The 23,106-nt window shown below is 33.5% G+C and overlaps 2 protein-coding genes across 6 annotated transcripts in view; one reads left to right on the forward strand and one right to left on the reverse strand.

Moving 5' to 3' along the window:
- The window catches only part of LOC120417667 (G protein-activated inward rectifier potassium channel 3-like), a 241,409-nt gene that overhangs the window by 106,016 nt on the left and 112,287 nt on the right, over positions 1 to 23,106 (forward strand). Inside the window, exon 1 of one of the 4 annotated variants that reach the window (XM_039579793.2) lies at positions 4,764 to 5,482. The exons of 2 other annotated variants lie outside the window; for them this stretch is intronic. In XM_039579793.2, coding sequence (XP_039435727.1) covers positions 5,307 to 5,482 — 176 coding nt within the window. In that variant the 5' untranslated portion in view covers positions 4,764 to 5,306. Of the gene's footprint in view, positions 1 to 4,763; positions 5,483 to 23,106 lie in introns of those variants that run through there. One more of the 4 variants, XM_052710501.1, reaches the window with a different exon arrangement.
- Positions 1 to 23,106, reverse strand: part of LOC120417668 (serine/threonine-protein phosphatase 2B catalytic subunit 2-like) — a 162,356-nt gene that overhangs the window by 60,306 nt on the left and 78,944 nt on the right. The window lies entirely within an intron of this gene.

The following is a 23,106-nucleotide window of genomic DNA, read 5'->3' on the forward strand; positions in this document are numbered from 1 at the left end:
GACTGCGACAGCACTACCTTGGAACACTGAAATGTTTGGTTGACTTTCCAGAAAGAGTGCATATGACTTGAAAAAAAGAAAAGGGCGCTTCAAAATTGAGCCAAGAAATTGATGAAACTTGGTGCAAGCCCTTTTATGGTCAAAAATATCGTTTAACTTGAATATTTTTCCTTAAAAAATAAATAAATTTAAGCAAACAGCTAAGTAGATGTCATCTACTCAAATCTACCCATAAGCACACCCCTGTTCAATTTTTTTTTTCAGCCATAAGGGCGCCTCCAGTCAAATTTTCATATTCAGAATATCAATACAATTTTTTAAGTCGTAGGGGCGCCTCCAGTCAAATTTTCATATTGAGAATTTCAATACATTTTTTTAAGTCGTAGGGGCGCCTCCAGTCAAATTTTCATATTGAGAATTTCAATACATTTTTTTAAGTCGTAGGGGCGCCTCCAGTCAAATTTTCATATTGAGAATTTCAATACATTTTTTTTTAAGTCGTAGGGGCGCCTCCAGTCAAATTTTCATATTGAGAATTTTAATACAATTTTTTAAATCCTAGGGGCGCCTTCAGACAAACTTAATTTAAAAAATATCGCTCCTCGACTTGGCGACTTTGCGACAGACTGCGACAGCACTACCTTGGAACACTGAAATGTTTGGTTGACTTTCCAGAAAGAGTGCATATGACTTGAAAAAAAGAAAAGGGCGCTTCAAAATTGAGCCAAGAAATTGATGAAACTTGGTGCAAGCCCTTTTATGGTCAAAAATATCGTTTAACTTGAATATTTTTCCTTAAAAAATAAATAAATTTAAGCAAACAGCTAAGTAGATGTCATCTACTCAAATCTACCCATAAGCACACCCCTGTTCAATTTTTTTTTTCAGCCATAAGGGCGCCTCCAGTCAAATTTTCATATTCAGAATATCAATACAATTTTTTAAGTCGTAGGGGCGCCTCCAGCCAAATTTTCATATTGAGAATATCAATACAATTTTTTAAGTCGTAGGGGCGCCTCCAGTCAAATTTTCATATTGAGAATTTCAATACATTTTTTTAAGTCGTAGGGGCGCCTCCAGTCAAATTTTCATATTGAGAATTTCAATACATTTTTTTAAGTCGTAGGGGCGCCTCCAGTCAAATTTTCATATTGAGAATTTCAATACATTTTTTTAAATCCTAGGGGCGCCTTCAGACAAACTTAATTTACAAAATATCGCTCCTCGACTTGGCGACTTTGCGACAGACTGCGACAGCACTACCTTGGAACACTGAAATGTTTGGTTGACTTTCCAGAAAGAGTGCATATGACTTGAAAAAAAGAAAAGGGCGCTTCAAAATTGAGCCAAGAAATTGATGAAACTTGGTGCAAGCCCTTTTATGGTCAAAAATATCGCTTAACTTGAATATTTTTCCTTAAAAAATAAATAAATTTAAGCAAACAGCTAAGTAGATGTCATCTACTCAAATCTACCCATAAGCACACCCCTGTTTAATTTTTTTCAGCCATAAGGGCGTCTCCAGTCAAATTTTCATATTCAGAATATCAATACAATTTTTTAAGTCGTAGGGGCGCCTCCAGCCAAATTTTCATATTGAGAATATCAATACAATTTTTTAAGTCGTAGGGGCGCCTCCAGTCAAATTTTCATATTGAGAATTTCAATACATTTTTTTAAGTCGTAGGGGCGCCTCCAGTCAAATTTTCATATTGAGAATTTCAATACATTTTTTTTAAGTCGTAGGGGCGCCTCCAGTCAAATTTTCATATTGAGAATTTTAATACAATTTTTTAAATCCTAGGGGCGCCTTCAGACAAACTTAATTTACAAAATATCGCTCCTCGACTTGGCGACTTTGCGACAGACTGCGACAGCACTACCTTGGAACACTGAAATGTTTGGTTGACTTTCCAGAAAGAGTGCATATGACTTGAAAAAAAGAAAAGGGCGCTTCAAAATTGAGCCAAGAAATTGATGAAACTTGGTGCAAGCCCTTTTATGGTCAAAAATATCGCTTAACTTGAATATTTTTCCTTAAAAAATAAATAAATTTAAGCAAACAGCTAAGTAGATGTCATCTACTCAAATCTACCCATAAGCACACCCCTGCTTAAAATCCATCTAAAAAATGAGCTTATTTTAATTTCAATTTGAATTTCACAGCTACAAAATCTTTTCGACATAATTTTTGACATTTTCGCAAAATCATGATTAAAAAAAATGCAACACTGCCTTGAGTTTTTGTTTTTTTTTTGTCTGGCACAAAGTCGAAGACAAAGGGTCGAAAGGACAAAAGGTTGAAAGGGAGCGTACTTGTATTACGAAATGCAATTTGGGGGGTTTTGAAGGTTGTGATCCATTGAACCAGTTTTCTTTAAATGTGTAAGAAAATTTTGTTACAAGGAGGGTAAGGGGGTTTCAAATTCCCAAATTTTGCGTTACGTAGTAAAAGAACGCTCTCTTATTTTTTTGTTATTGATGATAATGTAACAACATAACAATTTTCAAAATTTATTTTAAATTCAGGATTTTCCTCTTTTTTTTCAAGAACTGCTTTTGCTTTAAACAAAAGAAAAGCTCACAAAAAATAAAATTAGGCAAGAAAATAATATTTGAAGGACTGGAAAAATCTACAGAAAAAATATGTTTTTTTTTCAAATATGGAAAAACTCACAAAAGCATTTTCGAAGCAATATTTTTATTTTTTAATGGAATAAAAGATTCTTTGAAATATATTTGAGATCAGATTTTTTGTCGTACAATTTTTGAAGGCTCTGCTCATATTTGTAAAAATGAAAAAACCAACGGAAATATTACAGAGAGATGAATAAATTTTGTTGCAAAAATATATTGATTTTTTTTTAAATATTTTCGAATTCTTTTTTGTTTAACTTTTTAAAATAATTTAGTTTGGATAAATTGACAAAAAAGTACGGAAACAATTATGAATTAATTTTAAAGAACATTAAAATTTGCTACAATTCTTAACTGCTCCAGTTTGAATAAAAAATAAGAAACTTAAAAAATATTACTAAAACAAGAGCAAATTATTTTGAAAGCAAATAAAATTCTTTCAAATGCTTTTGAGTTCAGAATACGAGAATCAAATCAATTTAAAAATGCTTGAAAGGATATCCATCAAAATCACATTTTTTTCAGAATCATTAACAAACTACTTTGTAGGATTCCCAAATATCGTTGGGTTTATTCAGAAAACTCCAAAAAATATTATAGAAATATATTCATGAAAAAACTACGTTTGTATATTTTTTTTTAAGCAAGAATACATTGCTTTGAGTGAACATCTCAGGAAACTTATCAATGAAATCTGCTCGTTTTGAACGGACAAAAAAGTTATTAAAACACGAATAATTTGTTTTTAAATATTTTAAATATGTTTGCATTACTCCAATTTTTTCCATTTTTTTCAATATATAAAAGTATCAACAACTCCAAAAAGTTGTTTTGTGCAAATCTTTTGTTTTTGCGTTTTTACACGGTAAAACCTGGGTACTTTTATTTAAGCTAAAATTTGTCCGAAGACGCAAGGTCATCATGGTACCGTAATCCAGGGTGACATTGATAGGATTCCAATTTATTTTAGAAAAAAATTCCAACTGTTGAAAATCAATGTGTTGCTTGTTAAAATGAGATTTAAGGTGTTCAAATTTTATTTTTACGTCAAATTTTCCATCGCTAAGGTTGCTAATACAGTTTTTAAGAAAAAAAAAACAAACAAATTTATATTAAGTTAACAAAAATTTTAAGCTTTTTAACAAAATACATAGATTTTTTAGGTAAAATTGTTAAAAAGTCACAACTTTGCCTGAAATTTGTTAAAACTAGTTTTGTTTTAAAAATTTCATATTGCATTTTAGACTGAATTTGAAGCACGAATCACAAGTGTTCACAGTTTAAATAAAATTTGTTCTACTGAAAATACCTATAAATTTGAAGATTTTTCTGAATTATATTTCAAAAACACATAATCTTTTTTATTTACAAACTTATTTTACCTTCTCCTAGTAAAGAATTGTCTAAAGAATCCGAAAATTCATTCCGTTTTCCGATTCGAAAATATGATTGAGAAAATCATGACAGTTTGAGAATATTAAAATAATGCTTTTCATCAACATTTTCTTAATTATAGTTAACACACAATTTAAACTTTTCAAAATTTTATGAAATCTTCTTCTTAAAGTTTTTTGAACACTTCTCTACCAGTATGATTCCATAGCGTTCCGAACGTATTTAATTTGTACTCTGCATTTTGCTGAAAAATCTCAAACCTATCAAAGTCACCCCGTTTTACGGTATCGATTTTTATATATTTGTATACATGAGGTGACAAAAACTTTGGATAATATTTGCAAAGGCCTTATTGGTAAAAAAAGTAAATTGTATTGATGTGTGGTTTACTGTTTACGATTGAGATCAAATTCGATGTAATTTTATGTAAATTTCTACAGCCGTCAGTCCGCAAATAGTTCCTTTTCCTTCAGTCGCGACAACCTGTCACGTCAAATCAAACCCTCAACGCTAACTTTTGACCATCTGCGATCCTTCGCGTTCCGAATTCATCATCACAGCAGCAGCGCCATCTTGGATGAGTCGACTCTGCAAGTTACGCTCTACGAATTTCGCGAATTATTCGCTGATTGCGGATTTGCCACAACAGGGGGTTTTATTTTTAATTCTGTCTGATTGTTTTCTTTTTTTTTCTTCGTCTTCATCTTCTTCTTCCTTTCCTTTTGTTTCACCCCCTTGCACAATTTATCTTCCGATGAGACAATTGGCTTTTTGGTTTATTTTTGCCTCAAAATACATTCACCAACCAACACCAACCTGACAGCTGGCGCAAAGTGTGAGAGAAGCTAGTACCGATCGCACACCAGATGCCGTTGCTGAGAGTTACTAGCTCGGGCAAGTGTGTCTGCCAAAAAAGTGAAAAATCATGCGCGAAACGAGTCCGGTGGTTTGTTATTGTTTTGCGCGGAAAGTAGTCAGCTTCAATTTTTCGAGGTGAGTGAAATTGGCGAAATTTCCACCTGTGCGAAACAGTTTCGTTTTTGCGCGATACAAAACTCGTGACACGAGGCAGTGCTGTTCACGTCCGTCACGACGACGACGAAAAAGCCAAAACAAGAAGAAGAGTGAAAAAAGTGACAGCTTAATTAGCTGTCATCGTCGCGCCACCAACACACTCACACCGGGCTGTGTGCACAATAGAAAGGAAGAAAAGAAATCGCAGTGACCAGTGAGAAGTGAGACGTGTGAGGAAGTCATCTAGTAGGCGCTCGCGTATGTTGAACCTGTTGCTATTGCCAGCGGCCGGAACATCGGTAGTACAGACAACCAACATGACGACGGCGACGAAACCACCACTGAAGCAGTGCCACAGTGAGGTGTCGATTGCGATCGACAACGACAAGTGGGCCGCCATGTCGGCGGAAACGGACTGGAACGACGAAGCGAGCAAGTAGGTGCAGAGCAGGGAGGGAGGGAGTGGGGTTTGTTTACGTTTTTTTTTGTTGGGGTTTTGCATCATGGTCTTGTTTTGACGTTGACAGTTTTGTATGCACTATTGAACATTGTCAGTGGTTGCCATGGATTTTTTTTAAATATTGCAGATTCCTTTGATTAAATTGGTCCTTAAAAAAAGTGATTTTGAAAAATATGTTTTTTTGAGCTGGAATTGCTCAAAAGTGATCTTTAAAAAGCTTTGCAAAGAGAAAAAATAGGAAATGATTTTTTTTAGTTTTAAAAAATCAATTATTTTTTCACAATGATTAAATTTTTTTACAGAAAACTTTTAGTTTGAATATACAATTTCACAAAACAAAACAATGATTTTGTCGATACTTAGATATTTTGATAACTAATGATGGCAACACAACTGGGCTGATGTAAAATGCATTTTAAAACATTTTTTCAATACCATGGCCTGTGATTTTCTTTTTTTTATTTTAACTGACACTTAAAAATTTCAATTTTATGGTTTTTTTTTGTATTCAGGAACCAAAAGACCAATCTGCAAGGTTTCTTAGGGAATTTATTGAAAATATTCTCTGCTTTAAAAAAAAATATATTTTTTTCATGGGACTGTTATTTTAAAATCGAAAATTTGATGATTATTCTCAAAATCTGAATTTTGCTCATTAAAAAAAATTGAAGGTTCCAATTCAATTGCAAATTTCTTGACTTTTTTTTGATAAGGTCCTATAAACAAATGTAAACATTGAGTGTATCCCTTTCACACCTTATGTCAAAGTCCATCGGAGTAAGCGGGATACACTCAATGTTTACTTTTGTTTATAGGACCTTATCAAAAAAAAGTCAAGATTTGTGTTTGCTTCTAAAATTGATGTGAATATTTTTTTGCTTAAAACTCGGTATTGATTTAATATATTTCAAAAATGTCCATTCTTTTGTATTCCCTTTGCTAAAACATATTTAAATATATTTAAAAAAATAAAAAACGAAAACACGGACTTCGAGAATTTTTCCTATTATTGATGAAAAATTAATTAAATTGTGTTTTTTCCATAAACTTAGAAAACTATTTTCAACGGCCTTACTGTAACTAGAAAAACATATCATGCTATTTAAAAAGAAGTTTGAAAAGCTACAAAACAAATTTTTCCTTTTTCAATCAAATTATCTTCTTGACAGGGTTGCCAGATTATGAATTTATGACTCAGACACAGTAATTTTTTTTAAAGTTTAAAATTGTATGATTCAATATTATCTTTTTGTAGAAGTATTTTTATGTAATTTTACTCTAATTCATGTGTAAATTTGATTAACAAATTTTGTTGACGCATGACAAATTTGGTGCCAAAAAGATGTAAAGTTTTTTTTTAATTCAGGAACAGGTAAATTTAAAAAAAGTCATTTGCTATGATTAATTTTAGTTTTACGCATAAGTTTAGGTAAAATTAATTTAAAATCAAATATTCAATTTTTATCAACTTTTAAGCCAGGGGTGAACAAAATTTGGCCCGCGGGTCAAACGTGGCGTATAGAACGTTCGAATTTGATCGAAGCAGGAAACTGTAAAGTTATCTGAGTACCTAACATCTGAAGGCAGAATGAAATTGATTGAAATTTCATTGAAATTGAAGTAATATTTTTTGAAAAATTCTCAAGCAACGAGTTATTTTTAAATTTCACATTATCAAAAAATAAAATTTCGCACTTTTACAAAGTTTATGTCACAACCTACTTTAAAAATATATTTGAAAATTGAATTAAAAAAATCACTTAGCATACAAGTGCATTTAACTAAATACCTTTAAATGTTCATTATAATTGTGAAATCACGATTGTTTTTAGTCAAAAATATTGTATTGATTTCAATGATTGTTGGGCTCGTGCCTGCAATGAAAATGAAAAGCAGCTATTTTTTTCAGATTTTATTAAAATTCAACCAATTGATAAGAAGCTTTTCGTATAAAATTACTAAAAACATTTTTATGTTTTATAGTATTTAAATGACGAAAATGTTCTGAAAATACCTGAAATTCCAAAAAACTTCAACCGATACTTTTGAGTTTTTCTTAAATTGTTTTTTTTTCACATTTGGCCCGCAAGATCGTTTGAGCCAAAAATTGGGCCCGCCATTCAAAAACTTTGAGCACCCCTATTTAAGCCTTTCAAAATTAAACTTTTCTCACTCTGCATGGAAGGTTGAAAATTTGATGGTGGAATATTACCTCTTTTCTAAGTTAATTCACCTAATGTGTAAATTTCACAGAAAATGATTAAAATTTCTGATGTAAAATTAAATTTATTTTTCACAAATCTGTCATGAAAAATGTAGTGTCAGAAAAGTGTAATTTTACATCAGGAATCCGTGGAATTTTTAACCCATCTCAAAATTAAACTTTTTTTTACTGTGTTAGCTTACTATTTTTATCTTTCGTTATTCAAATCTGACCTACAAAACAGGAAAAAGGTCGCAGGTCGAACCGAGTTGATATCTGGATGGAACACTTTTTTATTTGAGTTTCAAAATTATGCTATTTTTTCACTAAAATGCCAATAACTCCCTTTAGATTTAACCAATTGGGATGCTCTATCCTGCATTTTGTTGTATTTTTAAAGCCCTTTCAGATGCATTTTGAATTTTGAAAATAAATTGAATTTTGCCTAAGTTATAGCCTTTTAAAGATTTTTGACGTTTTTGAACCTTCAAACTTCGTGTCCCGATTTGCCCCACTTCCCGTTGACCTAGAGTGCTCATATTTTGGCCAGATGCTAGTTTTATATGTACAAACAACCCCTGAAAATTTCAGGCAGATTGGTGAGGTCGATGCGAGATGGGTATGCTTTGCTCGTGGACTCGCTCTTAAGTATCAAAATTCAGTTTTGACCAATTCCTTATATTTTTATTTTTATTATTTTATCACCATCTTGTTCCCCGGACAATTTTACATAATAATCAATGTAAACCTCAAACTAAAATGAATTATTGGCCAGATACAGCGATTTTACTGAAAAAAAGATTGATTTTGCGCAGCACTCGGAAGTACATTTCGGATTTGAATTCGTAGGACAGAGTGCAGCGCAAAATCAAACTTTTTTCAGTAAAATCTCTGTATCTCGCCAATAATTCATTTTAGTTTGAGGGTTACACTAATTATTATGTATAATTGTCAGGGGAACACGATGGTGATAAAATAATAAAAATAAAAATATAAGGAATTGGTAAAAACTGAATTTTAATTCTTGAAACGTTAAAATATAATATATGAAGGTATTTGAAGGTTAAAATTTTATTTTTATCAAATTCCTTGGACAATTTTCTTTAAAATGCAACCTGTAGAAAGTCTTTTGCTCAAATAGTATCAAAGTTATCATTAAAAGAAATAAAAGTTGTCTAGAAAATCGTCAAAAAAGAGGGCGGTGCCAAAAATAGAGGGATGGTCCAATTAGCACCAAACTTGGGATTTCTCTTTACTTTCAATAGATGAACGTTCCCTCCAAGTTTGGTCCAAATCGGTGAAGGTCGAGTCAAAAAGTGTACCCAGTTGACCTAGAATGACCAATATTTATTTTTCTGAAAAAAATCTAGACACTTTTTCCGGCCTTTTGGATAATTTAAAAAAAAGTGTGTAACACGATAGGATTTCTTCCAAAAATCATCGGATTTTCTATGTAGGACTCATATTTTAACATAATTTGTAAGGTCTTTACCAACTCGTAGCGAATAGTTCAACCCAGGCATAATAAGCTGCACATCCCCACATATTTTTGCGCAGTTTTTAATTCTGAGGGTCGGTATGCATCCGTAAAGGTTTTTCCATAACTCTCAATTAGAGTGTTCATCATTCGAGCAATTTTATAGCTTTTCTCTGCCAAGAAACCATTAGGACCGAAAGCAGTCCAAAACTGAAGCAAAAATCGTTAAAAACTTGGTGCCATTTTGCCACGTGACGGCGCTGACCAGTGCTGTGAAAGTATCGCAAAACTTATTTTCCCTTCCGAACTGCGACGAATCTTTCGGCCACCGGTCGTAAAACGCTAAATTTAACTTTAATTACTCCGGTGTCGAAGCTGGTGCATTCTCACCTTTTTGCCTTCAATTTTTGCGGTGACAACCATCGGAGGCAGTGTTGCCATCAAGGGTTGTCCCTCAGGACTCGCAGCAGCAGTAAACGTGCCGCGCCAAAGCCTGCTTAGCTGACATCTACATCGCGCCATCATCATGTTCCCGGGTTAATTTCCCCTGGGGCCGATGCTGCTCTTCTCCTTGTTTGGAAATCCGAGCAGGCCCCGCCAAACAGGACCGCAGAAGTGCGCCGGTGGCGCCGCCTCCTGGAAGGTGGCCAAACTTTGGCGTGTAGTTTTACTAAACATTTGGTTGATGCTGATGTTTGCGACCCGGGTTCGGTTTTGGATTTCTGGGAACACTGCTCTCATTCCAGAGGCGACTATTTTCTCTGCTTGTGACAGGTCCGGAATTGAACCCCTTTCGCCGCGTCACTGGAAGTGGACAAATTTCCGAGGAATTCACTTGAGAAAAGTGCTTTGTGTAACAGAATTAGAACACTTGTTGCAAAAATTCGAGCAGTTTCGAGCAACTGCGATGCGTCAAACGTGAAGTGACTAAGCACGCTCCCTAATTTTGCATTCCTCTTTGTGCGATGCTTCGCTTGGAGCACTTTTTGACATAAAACATTGCCAAAAGTGCACCTTGACACTTATTGACAGACGGTTTTCGTTTGGGTGTAACTTTCGCCCACTTGTTTTTTCAAGTTTGAAACGATTATTAAGGGGAGAGTGCATGGCCCGGGAGCGCTTTTTTGCTCATCATGGCAGTGCTGCCAGTAAATCAAGTTAGATTTTTATTAACTCAAATTAATTTTGAGATTTTTTTTAGGTCGATTGAACTCAAATTTTGTGAAAAGTCTATGTTGATCATTTTCATGACCGAGTGGCCATTTGTCCACTCCGGAACCGGTTCCGTCGGATTCCGTGAATCCGGGTGCGGTCATTTGGTGAATTGTTTCGATCTTAATCATGTTACATATCAAATTCCATGAAATTTGTAAGAAATTATTTTTGACCACTTTCATGACCAGGTGGCCACTTGTCCACTCCGGAACCGGTTCCGTCGGATTCCGTGAATCCGGGTGCGGTAATTTCGTGGATTGTTTCGATCCCAATCATGTAACATACCAAATGCCCTGAAATTTTGCTAGGAATTATTTTTGACCACTTTCATGACCAGATGGCCACTTGTCCACTCTGAAACCGGTTCCCATTTGTCCACTTCGGAACCGGTTCCGTCGGATTCCGTGAATCCGGGTACGGTAATTTCGTGGATTGTTTCGATCCCAATCATGTAACATATCAAATGCCCTGAAATTTTGCTAGGAATTATTTTTGACCACTTTCATGACCAGGTGGCCACTTGTCCACTCCGGAACCGGTTCCGTCGGATTCCGTGAATCCGGGTGCGATCATTTGGTGAATTGTTTCGATCTTAATCATGTTACATATCAAATTCCATGAAATTTGTAAGAAATTATTTTTGACCACTTTCATGACCAGGTGGCCACTTGTCCACTCCGGAACCGGTTCCGTCGGATTCCGTGAATCCGGGTGCGGTAATTTCGTGGATTGTTTCGATCCCAATCATGTAACATATCAAATGCCCTGAAATTTTGCTAGGAATTATTTTTGACCACTTTCATGACCAGATGGCCACTTGTCCACTCTGAAACCGGTTCCCATTTGTCCACTTCGGAACCGGTTCCGTCGGATTCCGTGAATCCGGGTACGGTAATTTCGTGGATTGTTTCGATCCCAATCATGTAACATATCAAATGCCCTGAAATTTTGCTAGGAATTATTTTTGACCACTTTCATGACCAGGTGGCCACTTGTCCACTCCGGAACCGGTTCCGTCGGATTCCGTGAATCCGGGTGCGGTCATTTGGTGGATTGTTTCGATCCTAATCATGTTACATATCAAATTCCATGAAATTTGTAAGGAATTATTTTTGACCACTTTCATGACCAGGTGGCCACTTGTCCACTCCGGAACCGGTTCCGTCGGATTCCGTGAATCCGGGTACGGTAATTTCGTGGATTGTTTCGATCCCAATCATGTAACATATCAAATGCCCTGAAATTTTGCTAGGAATTATTTTTGACCACTTTCATGACCAGGTGGCCACTTGTCCACTCCGGAACCGGTTCCGTCGGATTCCGTGAATCCGGGTGCGGTCATTTGGTGGATTGTTTCGATCTTAATCATGTTACTTATCAAATTCCATGATATTTGTAAGGAATTATTTTTGACCACTTTCATGACCAGGTGGCCACTTGTCCACTCCGGAACCGGTTCCGTCGGATTCCGTGAATCCGGGTGCGGTCATTTGGTGGATTGTTTCGATCCTAATCATGTTACATATCAAATTCCATGAAATTTGTAAGAAATTATTTTTGACCACTTTCATGACCAGATGGCTACTTGTCCACTCTGGAACCGGTTCCCATTTGTCCACTCCGGAACCGGTTCCGTCGGATTCCGTGAATCCGGGTGCGGTAATTTCGTGGATTGTTTCGATCCCAATCATGTAACATATCAAATGCCCTGAAATTTTGCTAGGAATTATTTTTGACCACTTTCATGACCAGATGGCCACTTGTCCACTCTGAAACCGGTTCCCATTTGTCCACTTCGGAACCGGTTCCGTCGGATTCCGTGAATCCGGGTACGGTAATTTCGTGGATTGTTTCGATCCCAATCATGTAACATATCAAATGCCCTGAAATTTTGCTAGGAATTATTTTTGACCACTTTCATGACCAGGTGGCCACTTGTCCACTCCGGAACCGGTTCCGTCGGATTCCGTGAATCCGGGTGCGATCATTTGGTGGATTGTTTCGATCCTAATCATGTTACATATCAAATTCCATGAAATTTGTAAGGAATTATTTTTGACCACTTTCATGACCAGGTGACCACTTGTCCACTCCGGAACCGGTTCCGTCGGATTCCGTGAATCCGGGTACGGTAATTTCGTGGATTGTTTCGATCCCAATCATGTAACATATCAAATGCCCTGAAATTTTGCTAGGAATTATTTTTGACCACTTTCATGACCAGGTGGCCACTTGTCCACTCCGGAACCGGTTCCGTCGGATTCCGTGAATCCGGGTGCGGTAATTTCGTGGATTGTTTCGATCCCAATCATGTAACATATCAAATGCCCTGAAATTTTGCTAGGCATTATTTTTGACCACTTTCATGACCAGGTGGCCACTTGTCCACTCCGAAACCGGTTCCGTCGGATTCCGTGAATCCGGGTGCGGTAATTTCGTGGATTGTTTCGATCCCAATCATGTAACATATCAAATGCCCTGAAATTTTGCTAGGAATTATTTTTGACCACTTTCATGACCAGATGGCCACTTGTCCACTCTGAAACCGGTTCCCATTTGTCCACTTCGGAACCGGTTCCGTCGGATTCCGTGAATCCGGGTGTGGTCATTTGGTGGATTGTTTCGATCTTAATCATGTTACTTATCAAATTCCATGATATTTGTAAGGAATTATTTTTGACCACTTTCATGACCAGGTGGCCACTTGTCCACTCCGGAACCGGTTCCGTCGGATTCCGTGAATCCGGGTGCGGTCATTTGGTGAATTGTTTCGATCTTAATCATGTAACATATCAAATTCCATGAAATTTGTAAGAAATTATTTTTGACCACTTTCATGACCAGGTGGCCACTTGTCCACTCCGGAACCGGTTCCGTCGGATTCCGTGAATCCGGGTGCGGTGATTTCGTGGATTGTTTCGATCCCAATCATGTAACATATCAAATGCCCTGAAATTTTGCTAGGAATTATTTTTGACCACTTTCATGACCAGATGGCCACTTGTCCACTCCGGAACCGGTTCCGTCGGATTTCGTAAATCCGGGTGCGGTCATTTGGTGGATTGTTTCAATCCTAATCATATTACATATCAAATTCCATGAAATTTGTGACGAATTATTATTGACCACATCCATGACGAGATGGCCACTTGTCCACTCTGGAACCGGTTTCGTCGGATTCCGTGAAACCTGTGTTTGATAATTTTATAATTCTATAATTTTATAATTTTATAATTTTATAATTTTATAATTTTATAATTTTATAATTTTATAATTTTATAATTTTATAATTTTATAATTTTATAATTTTATAATTTTATAATTTTATAATTTTATAATTTTATAATTTTATAATTTTATAATTTTATAATTTTATAATTTTATAATTTTATAATTTTATAATTTTATAATTTTATAATTTTATAATTTTATAATTTTATAATTTTATAATTTTATAATTTTATAATTTTATAATTTTATAATTTTATAATTTTATAATTTTATAATTTTATAATTTTATAATTTTATAATTTTATAATTTTATAATTTTATAATTTTATAATTTTATAATTTTATAATTTTATAATTTTATTATTTTATAATTTTATAATTTTATAATTTTATAATTTTATAATTTTATAATTTTATAATTTTATAATTTTATAATTTTATAATTTTATAATTTTATAATTTTATAATTTTATAATTTTATAATTTTATAATTTTATAATTTTATAATTTTATAATTTTATAATTTTATAATTTTATAATTTTATAATTTTATAATTTTATAATTTTATAATTTTATAATTTTATAATTTTATAATTTTATAATTTTATAATTTTATAATTTTATAATTTTATAATTTTATAATTTTATAATTTTATAATTTTATAATTTTATAATTTTATAATTTTATAATTTTATAATTTTATAATTTTATAATTTTATAATTTTATAATTTTATAATTTTATAATTTTATAATTTTATAATTTTATAATTTTATAATTTTATAATTTTATAATTTTATAATTTTATAATTTTATAATTTTATAATTTTATAATTTTATAATTTTATAATTTTATAATTTTATAATTTTATAATTTTATAATTTTATAATTTTATAATTTTATAATTTTATAATTTTATAATTTTATAATTTTATAATTTTATAATTTTATAATTTTATAATTTTATAATTTTATAATTTTATAATTTTATAATTTTATAATTTTATAATTTTATAATTTTATAATTTTATAATTTTATAATTTTATAATTTTATAATTTTATAATTTTATAATTTTATAATTTTATAATTTTATAATTTTATAATTTTATAATTTTATAATTTTATAATTTTATAATTTTATAATTTTATAATTTTATAATTTTATAATTTTATAATTTTATAATTTTATAATTTTATAATTTTATAATTTTATAATTTTATAATTTTATAATTTTATAATTTTATAATTTTATAATTTTATAATTTTATAATTTTATAATTTTATAATTTTATAATTTTATAATTTTATAATTTTATAATTTTATAATTTTATAATTTTATAATTTTATAATTTTATAATTTTATAATTTTATAATTTTATAATTTTATAATTTTAAAATTTTATAATTTTATAATTTTATAATTTTAGAATTTTATAATTTTATAATTTTATAATTTAATAATTTAATAATTTTATAATTTTATAATTTTATAATTTTATAATTTTATAATTTTATAATTAAATTTATAAATTTATAACACAGGTTCCACGGAATCCGGCGGAACCGGTTCCGGCGATACCAAGTGGCCATATGGTCATGAAAATGGTCAAACTTATTTCCTTTCGAAATTTCATGGCAATTGATATGCAGCATAATGAGGTTCGGAATAATCCAACAAATGACCGCATACAGGTTCCACGGAATCCGGCGAAACCGGTTCCGGCGAGACCAAGTGGCCACCATGGTCATGAAAGTGGTCAAAAATAATTCCTTTCGAAATTTCATGGCATTTGACATGCAGAATAATGAGGTTCGGAACAATCCACCAAATGACCGCATACAGGTTCCACGGAATCCGGCGGAACCGGTTCCGGCGAGGCCAAGTGGCCACCTGGTCATGAAAATGGTCAAACTTATTTCCTTTCGAAATTTCATGGCATTTGATATGCAACATAATGAGGTTCGGAACAATCCACCAAATGACCGCACACAGGTTCCACGGAATCCGGCGGAACCGGTTCCGGCGAGACCAAGTGGCCACCTGGTCATGAAAGTGGTCAAAAATAATTCCTTTCAAAATTTCATGGCATTTGACATGCAACATAATGAGGTTCGGAACAATCCGCCAGATGACCGCACACAGGTTCCACGGAATCCGGTGGAACCGGTTCCGGCGAGGCCAAGTGGCCACCATGGTCGTGAAAGTGGTCAAAAATAATTCCTTTCGAAATTTCATGGCATTTGACATGCAGAATAATGAGGTTCGGAACAATCCACCAAATGACCGCATACAGGTTCCACGGAATCCGGCGGAACCGGTTCCGGCGAGGCCAAGTGGCCACCTGGTCATGAAAATGGTCAAACTTATTTCCTTTCGAAATTTCATGGCATTTGATATGCAACATAATGAGGTTCGGAACAATCCACCAAATGACCGCACACAGGTTCCACGGAATCCGGCGGAACCGGTTCCGGCGAGACCAAGTGGCCTTCTGGTTATGAAAATGGTTAAACTTATTTCCTTTCTAAATTTCATGGCAATTGATATGCAGCATAATGAGGTTCGGAATAATCCGTCAAATGACCGCACACAGGTTCCACGGAATCCGGCGGAACCGGTTTCGGCGAGGCCAAGTGGCCACCTGGTCATGAAAGTGGTCAAAAATAATTCCTTTTGAAATTTCATGGCATTTGACATGCAGAATAATGAGGTTCGGAACAACCCACCAAATGACCGCATACAGGTTCCACGGAATCCGGCGGAACCGGTTCCGGCGAGACCAAGTGGCCACCTGGTCATGAAAATGATCAAACTCATTTCCTTTCGAAATTTCATGGCATTTGATATGCAGCATAATGAGGTTCGGAACAATCCGTCAAATGACCGCACACAGCTTCCACGGAATCCGGCGGAACCGGTTCCGGTGAGGCCAAGTGGCCACCTGGTCATGAAAGTGGTCAAAAATAATTCCTTTAGAAATTTCATGGCATTTGATATGCAGCATAGTGAGGTATGGACCAATCCGCCAAATGACCGCACACGGGTTTCACAGAATCTGGCGGAACCGGTTCCGGCGAGGCCAAGTGGCCACCTGGTCATGACAGTGGCCAGAAACATTTCCTTTCAAAATTTTAAAATTGATAAAATGAGTTCATTTGAGGAAAAAAATGTTTTTTGTTCAAGTCACATTCCTCAAAACTTTATTCAATTTCGTTGGAAAAAAATCTGGCAGCACTTCCTTTTCAAGCGCTTTGCTGTGTCAAAACGTAAACATTCCAACATAAATGAAATTGATTTTTTTTTACAAAATGGATAGTTCTGTAAGTTTTTGGTATACAATGCTATACTTTCTATACATCAAATTGAAGGGAATTGTCTAAACTAAAACCTGTCGGGACCAGTTTTCCCAAAAAATGGTTTTGTTTTCTGCTACACGAAGGGGAACTTGGCAAAAATGTTACGTTCATCAAAAGTTGTTTACAAATTACATATTTCTAGGAGCTAGAGATTACCAACAAAGCTCATATTTGCACAAGACATACTCTGAAATGTCCTCTAGGCCCGGTCGGGATTAGTTTTGCGAAAACTTTAAACCTTTTCGAGAAATTTGAATTTTAGTAAAAAGTTCCCGGGTGATGCACTCAATCGTTAAATAATTCGATTTCGGTCCTTTCACCAGAAGAGGGCACTCTGCAAAATAGCTTCACGGAAGGTCACCACCGCAGAGCTAACAAACACATCCTTCTCCGTCTTCCCCTCGGGCAACGTTACAGGATGAGACAACTTGTGAGGAATGAACATGCTCGTAAAATTGTGGTTATGACCTCCTGTGCTCGTCAACGACGAAGGTCGGACGGTTCCGTTTTGGGCCCGGGAATGCCCGGAAAAAGACGCCGGCGTGGAATCATTTCTACATGTTTATTTTGTCCAGCCCCTCTCAAGCTTTTCCTTCCGAGAAGTGACTCTTGCTCGATTGTTCGGAGTCATTGCGCTCGGGGAGTACGGTTGAACCTTGGTTGTGCGACAACTTTAGAAAGAAATTCTTCGTCAGTTGTTTAAATTCTCGTTTCTTTGAATTGGCTTTAAAAAACTGTAATTTTCTAGAATTTCGCCATTTTTGTTCAACATTTTAGATTTTGTATTTATTTGAATTTTATTTTATTTGAATGAAACTCTGTCCGTGCATTCGCTATGTTTAAAAAGCCATTTTGCATCATAAGTTTTTTTTTATGCAAATACCCATGCAATTTTGCAAATGCAAAATTTTCAAGTTAATTTTTAGATTTCGCAAATATATGACACATTCCGCCGTGACGTTGCAACGCTTTGACTTTTCTTTTTTCAGTATTTAGGCTGTAACTCAAAAAATACATTGAAAAGGTACATATGTTATTACAGATTCGGAAAGTACATTAAATTTCCTATAAGAATCATTGTTGTAACATTATTTTAAGCGAATATTCTATTATTGAGAGGGGAATATGTAGCGTGACGTTGCAACGCGTGACTTTTTCTCAATCCTGACCCAATTGATGTTTCGCCAATAACTCTGCTCTGTCAAACGACAAATTTGGAGTTCTTCTTCCATTTTAGTGTAAAATTGGCCAACAAATTGAATGCAATCATTAGTTTTTCGAAAAATTCAAACCTCGATTTTTAAAGACCACTTACATTTCGTGACGTTGCAACGCTCTGTTTTTGAAAACAGGGTTTTTCGTTGCGTTGCAACGTCACGAAATTTTAGTTTCAAAATAAATCATAGTTTTTGTTAGTTTGAACAACTGTAGGTTAAGATTTTATTATAAGGCATTAATAGACAGTACAAGGACTTGTGAATTGATTGGTCCGCCCATGTTAGACCCCCCCTCCTCCCCCTATACCGCTTTCACAGTAGCAGTACAATTTACGAAGTTTTCCAAAGCGTTTTCAATGTAAAAATAAATATTTGTATTATTCCATTATCACGAAGGACACCTCCCTCCCCACTTTCCCCTCCTCTATCCATGTAATGGGACGTCCATGCATTACGTAACGGCGTAATATCAAGGAGGGGGGGGGGGGCGTTCGCGGATTTATACAAAAAAAAATGTATAGGAAATGTATTACCAGGGGGTGGAGGGGGTCTAAAAATAAAAATGTTTTGTTACGTAATGCAAGAACGCTCCCTTAATATTGTAATGGTTTTGAGCAATTTATAAAACACGTGGAAGTTTTAAAAGGGAGAAGGAGCTTCAAGTTTTCAGGAGGGCTGAAATTTACAAGAAAGTGCCCATATCGATTGTTGATGGCCCCTAAGGGGTGATCTGCAAACAACGTAACTTATTTTGTTGACTTTTGTGCTTTTTAAATTAAATTTGAGGAAACAATAAAACTGTTAACCTACGCAACATAACATTTTGAATTGCGAAAAACTAAACGTTGCATACATCTTATTTAGGTAAGGGTTCGTCCAACAACAAAGTAACAAAAGTTTGTAAAAATAAAAAACAATCAAATCACGTGATTTTTATTGTTTAGTTAATGTCACTGTAATTTGGCCTACATAAGGGTGTGGGATAAAAAAAATCAATGCGTTGTATTAGAATGAACCCTCACGTAAATCAGTTTATCATAAAGGGGCCATCCAGTAACCACGTGATTACTTTTTAGAAAATTTTAGAATTTTCCCCCCTTGTGAACATCGGTCAATTTTGATTTGTTCAACAAGTTTCATAAAATACCTGCTTTTATCGAGTTGCATACAAACTTAAGTAACGGGATTTGTGAATGACCCATATACAATTCTTCTGTAAATATGCTCGGAAACATTATAAAAAATATACAATATTTAGTAACCTTTTATCTTCAAAAACCAACTACGCATACACCTTTTTTGCCATGTGACCAATATGATTTAAAATTTCGTGACGTTGCAACGCAAACTTAAACCTGTTGTAACTTTGGATCTAGACAACCAATTTAGTCGCTCTAGGTTGCATTTGAAAGCTCTTTCCAAGTACAAAGAGCATCCGAAATATCAAAATGATTGAATGTTTAGTTATCTGTTGGCATAAACAACTGTCCCTTTTTCGTGACGTTGCAACGCAATAAAATGGTAAACTTACACTAGTTTGAAAAAATACTTAACTTAAGATAAACTGCAAATCCATGACATTTCCGTTTAGTACATTTAAAAACCTACAAAATGCAATGAATAGAATAATTTTTGGATTTTATTTCGCTGAAAACCAGGAGTTTTAAGAAAAATGTTTTAAAACGATGATTTTATCACGAATTGATGCATCACTTAACGAACTTGTACAAAATGATATTCAAATGATCAATTAATGAAAACCATGATTTTTGAAGCTTCAAGTAGTCTAGAATCGAGGAAAAATATCCAAATAGCTCATACACGCTTTTCAAAATTTCATCCTAAGGTGTACATTGCCGGAGAATGTGTCATATACATTTTTTTTAAATTCCGGAATGGCTTAATTTTTTGGCATTTAAAATTGGGTTTGCGATACAAAATAGAAGGGCTCAAAGCTAAGAAATATATTTTTTTTCCAACATTTTATTTTTGATTCATTGAATGGCTTTATCTCATTAACCACGGGTCCGATCGATAAAGTAAAAAAAAAAAAGTTTATCAAAATTGAGTGTTTGTGATAAAAATTTGAATAAAATTAAAGATTTTTGATTTTTTTGGCATTTGTCTTAATATTAATCTTCAATTTGGCCGAAGATACTAAAACGATTAGAAGAAAAATCATCCAATTAGACTTCACGGAACAGTTCATAAACTACGTGGATATTTTTTTGAATATATTTGAAAATATATTTAACCCTCTACAACCCAACCCCGCCTTTAGGCGGGCTTCGATTTAAAAAATCGCCAAAAATCCATTTTTCAACCAATTTTTGATCTTGAAAAAGTATTGGAAAGAAGAACTCTTAAAGTTTTAGAAAATTTATGGGTTGGAAGTTTGACTTGTTTTATGTGACTTTGCCAATGTTTTTAAAAATGTCATTTTTGACGGGTCATCTTTGGCTGTGTTGTTTATTAACATTTCCTATATTTTAAGTAAAAAGAGATATGCAGTAATTTTTCTAGTGTCCCAGACTAAGCCTCCAAACATTTATTTGCAATTTAAATGATAATGTTGCCATTTTATAGCAGAAAATTTTAAAAACAAGCAAAAACTTGAAAAAGTGACTATAAAAACATGAAAAAATTAGATAGGCAAAATGTAATGATAGGAGGTGGTAAAATAGGCCAAATACTACCAAAAACAAACATAAACTAAATAAGATAAATGCAAATTAAAATACTAAACATGAAAAAAGAAAAACATTAAACAAGAGAAGTAAAGTTTTTTGAAGAACAAAAGTTGCTCAAAATGACCTCCTAAACAAGGGAAAAATGAAAATTTTCAAAAAAAAATTGGGCAGTAGAGGGTTAAAATACAAATGTTTGAAATGAGAATAGTAAATAAATTCAATTTTCTTTATCTAGAGTTTTTTTTTTAAAGTTCTCATAAGCTCTGGTGTTTCATATGGTTAAAGGAACTTAAAAAAAAAACACTTTGGTTATGAACATGATGGGAGGGGAGGGCTTGAAATTTTCAAAAAGGTGTCCACGTGGTTTATGGGTGACCCCTTAAGAAAATTCTGGAACTTTCGAAGAAAAAAATCAAAAATTCCGGTAAACAATAAATCGTGGGATTTTTTCTCCGGGACGGAAAATTGGAAGATCTAATATAAATATAATGAAGATTTTTTTGTGCAAAATTTCAGACCTTTTCCCACCAATATTATTTTCTCAATATTACGGTTTGTTTATATTTGGTAAAATAAAACAATGTTTTCAAAATTCCCGGGAGACGGGTAATATTTTTGATGGAGTTCCGCTTGAAATTTTCAAAAAAGTGTCCACGTGGTTCATGGAAGAAAATTCTGAAACCTTCGAAAAAAAAATCAAAATTTCCGGGAAACGGGAAAATTTTTTGACGGGAAATCGTGGGATTTTTCCCCCGGGGACGGAATTATATTAATATAATGAAGAGTTTTTGTGCAAAATTTCAGATCTTTTTCCACCAATCTTGTTTTTGAATTGTCATTATAATGGTATTATTTTATTTATTTTTTATTGATTCTGCATTCAATATGTTTGAATGGTTTATTTTAATTTGATAAAATGTTTAAAACAAAGTTTTCAAAATTCCCGGAGACGGGTTATTTTTTTGATGGAGTTCCGCTTGAAATTAAAAAAAAAACGTCGACGTGGTTTGTGGGTGACCCCTAAGAGAATTGATTATTTCATTTAAATTTTTGGAACTACTATTCCAAAAAACGGAATAAATTTACTTGAAATTTCGGAAATTTCCGTCCGATTTTTTTTGCAAAATTTATGATCTTTTGCCACTAATATTGTTTTTTACTTCTCAATTGTATGGGGTTTTCTGATGAATTCTGCATTAAACATGATTGAATGGTTTAAATTTAAATTTAATAAATAAAATTCTCTAAATTCATGCGAAACGAGAAATACTTTTTGATGGGAAATCCCGTTTATAATTTTCTAAAAATGTCCGTGTATTTTGGGGATGACCCTTCAGGAAAATTGATAATTTTGCTGAATTCAGGAACCTTTGGAAAATTTTCAAAAGTTACGAGAAACAGTTTTTTTTTAATTCCCTGGATTTTTCGGGAATAAATATAAGTATAATGAATATATGTGAGAAACTTATTTCGGATTTGAATTCATAGGACAGAGTGCAGCGCAAAATCAAACTTTTTTCAGTAAAATCGCTGTATCTCGCCAATAGTTCATTTTAGTCTGAGGTCTACATTGATTATTATATAAAATTGTCTGGGGAACATGATGGTGATAAAATAAAACAAATAAAAACTTAAGGAATTGGTCAAAACTTATTTTTAATACTTAAAACGTTAAAATATAATATTAGTGGGCATTTTAGGGTTAAAATTTTATTTTTATCGAATTCCTTGGACAATTTTCTATAAAATGCAACCTGTAGAAAGTATTTTGCTCAAATAGTTGCAAAGTTATGATTAAAAGAAAAATTTTTTTTTTAGAAAATCGTCAAAAAAGAGGGCGGTGCCAAAAATAGAGGGATGGTCCAATCAGCACCAAACTTGGGATTTCTGTTAACTATCGATAGATGAACGTTCCCTCCAAGTTTGGTCCAAATCGGTGAAGGTTGAGTCCAAAAGTGTACCCAGTTGACCTGGAATGACCAATATTAATTATTTGTCATCATTTTTTATAAATAATTTCACAGACGTTTTTGGGATATATTCTGCATTCAACATGAATGGTTTATTTTTATTTGAAAAAATATGGCGGGAAATCACATTTGATTTTTTTAAAGTATCCACGTGGTTTGGCTGACCCCTTAATAAATTAATAATTTCCCTTAAATTCAGGAAATTTGCAAACATTCCGGGAAATGGGAAACATT

The sequence above is a fragment of the Culex pipiens genome, chromosome 3 (assembly GCF_016801865.2).
Source record: "Culex pipiens pallens isolate TS chromosome 3, TS_CPP_V2, whole genome shotgun sequence".
NCBI lineage: Eukaryota > Metazoa > Arthropoda > Insecta > Diptera > Culicidae > Culex > Culex pipiens.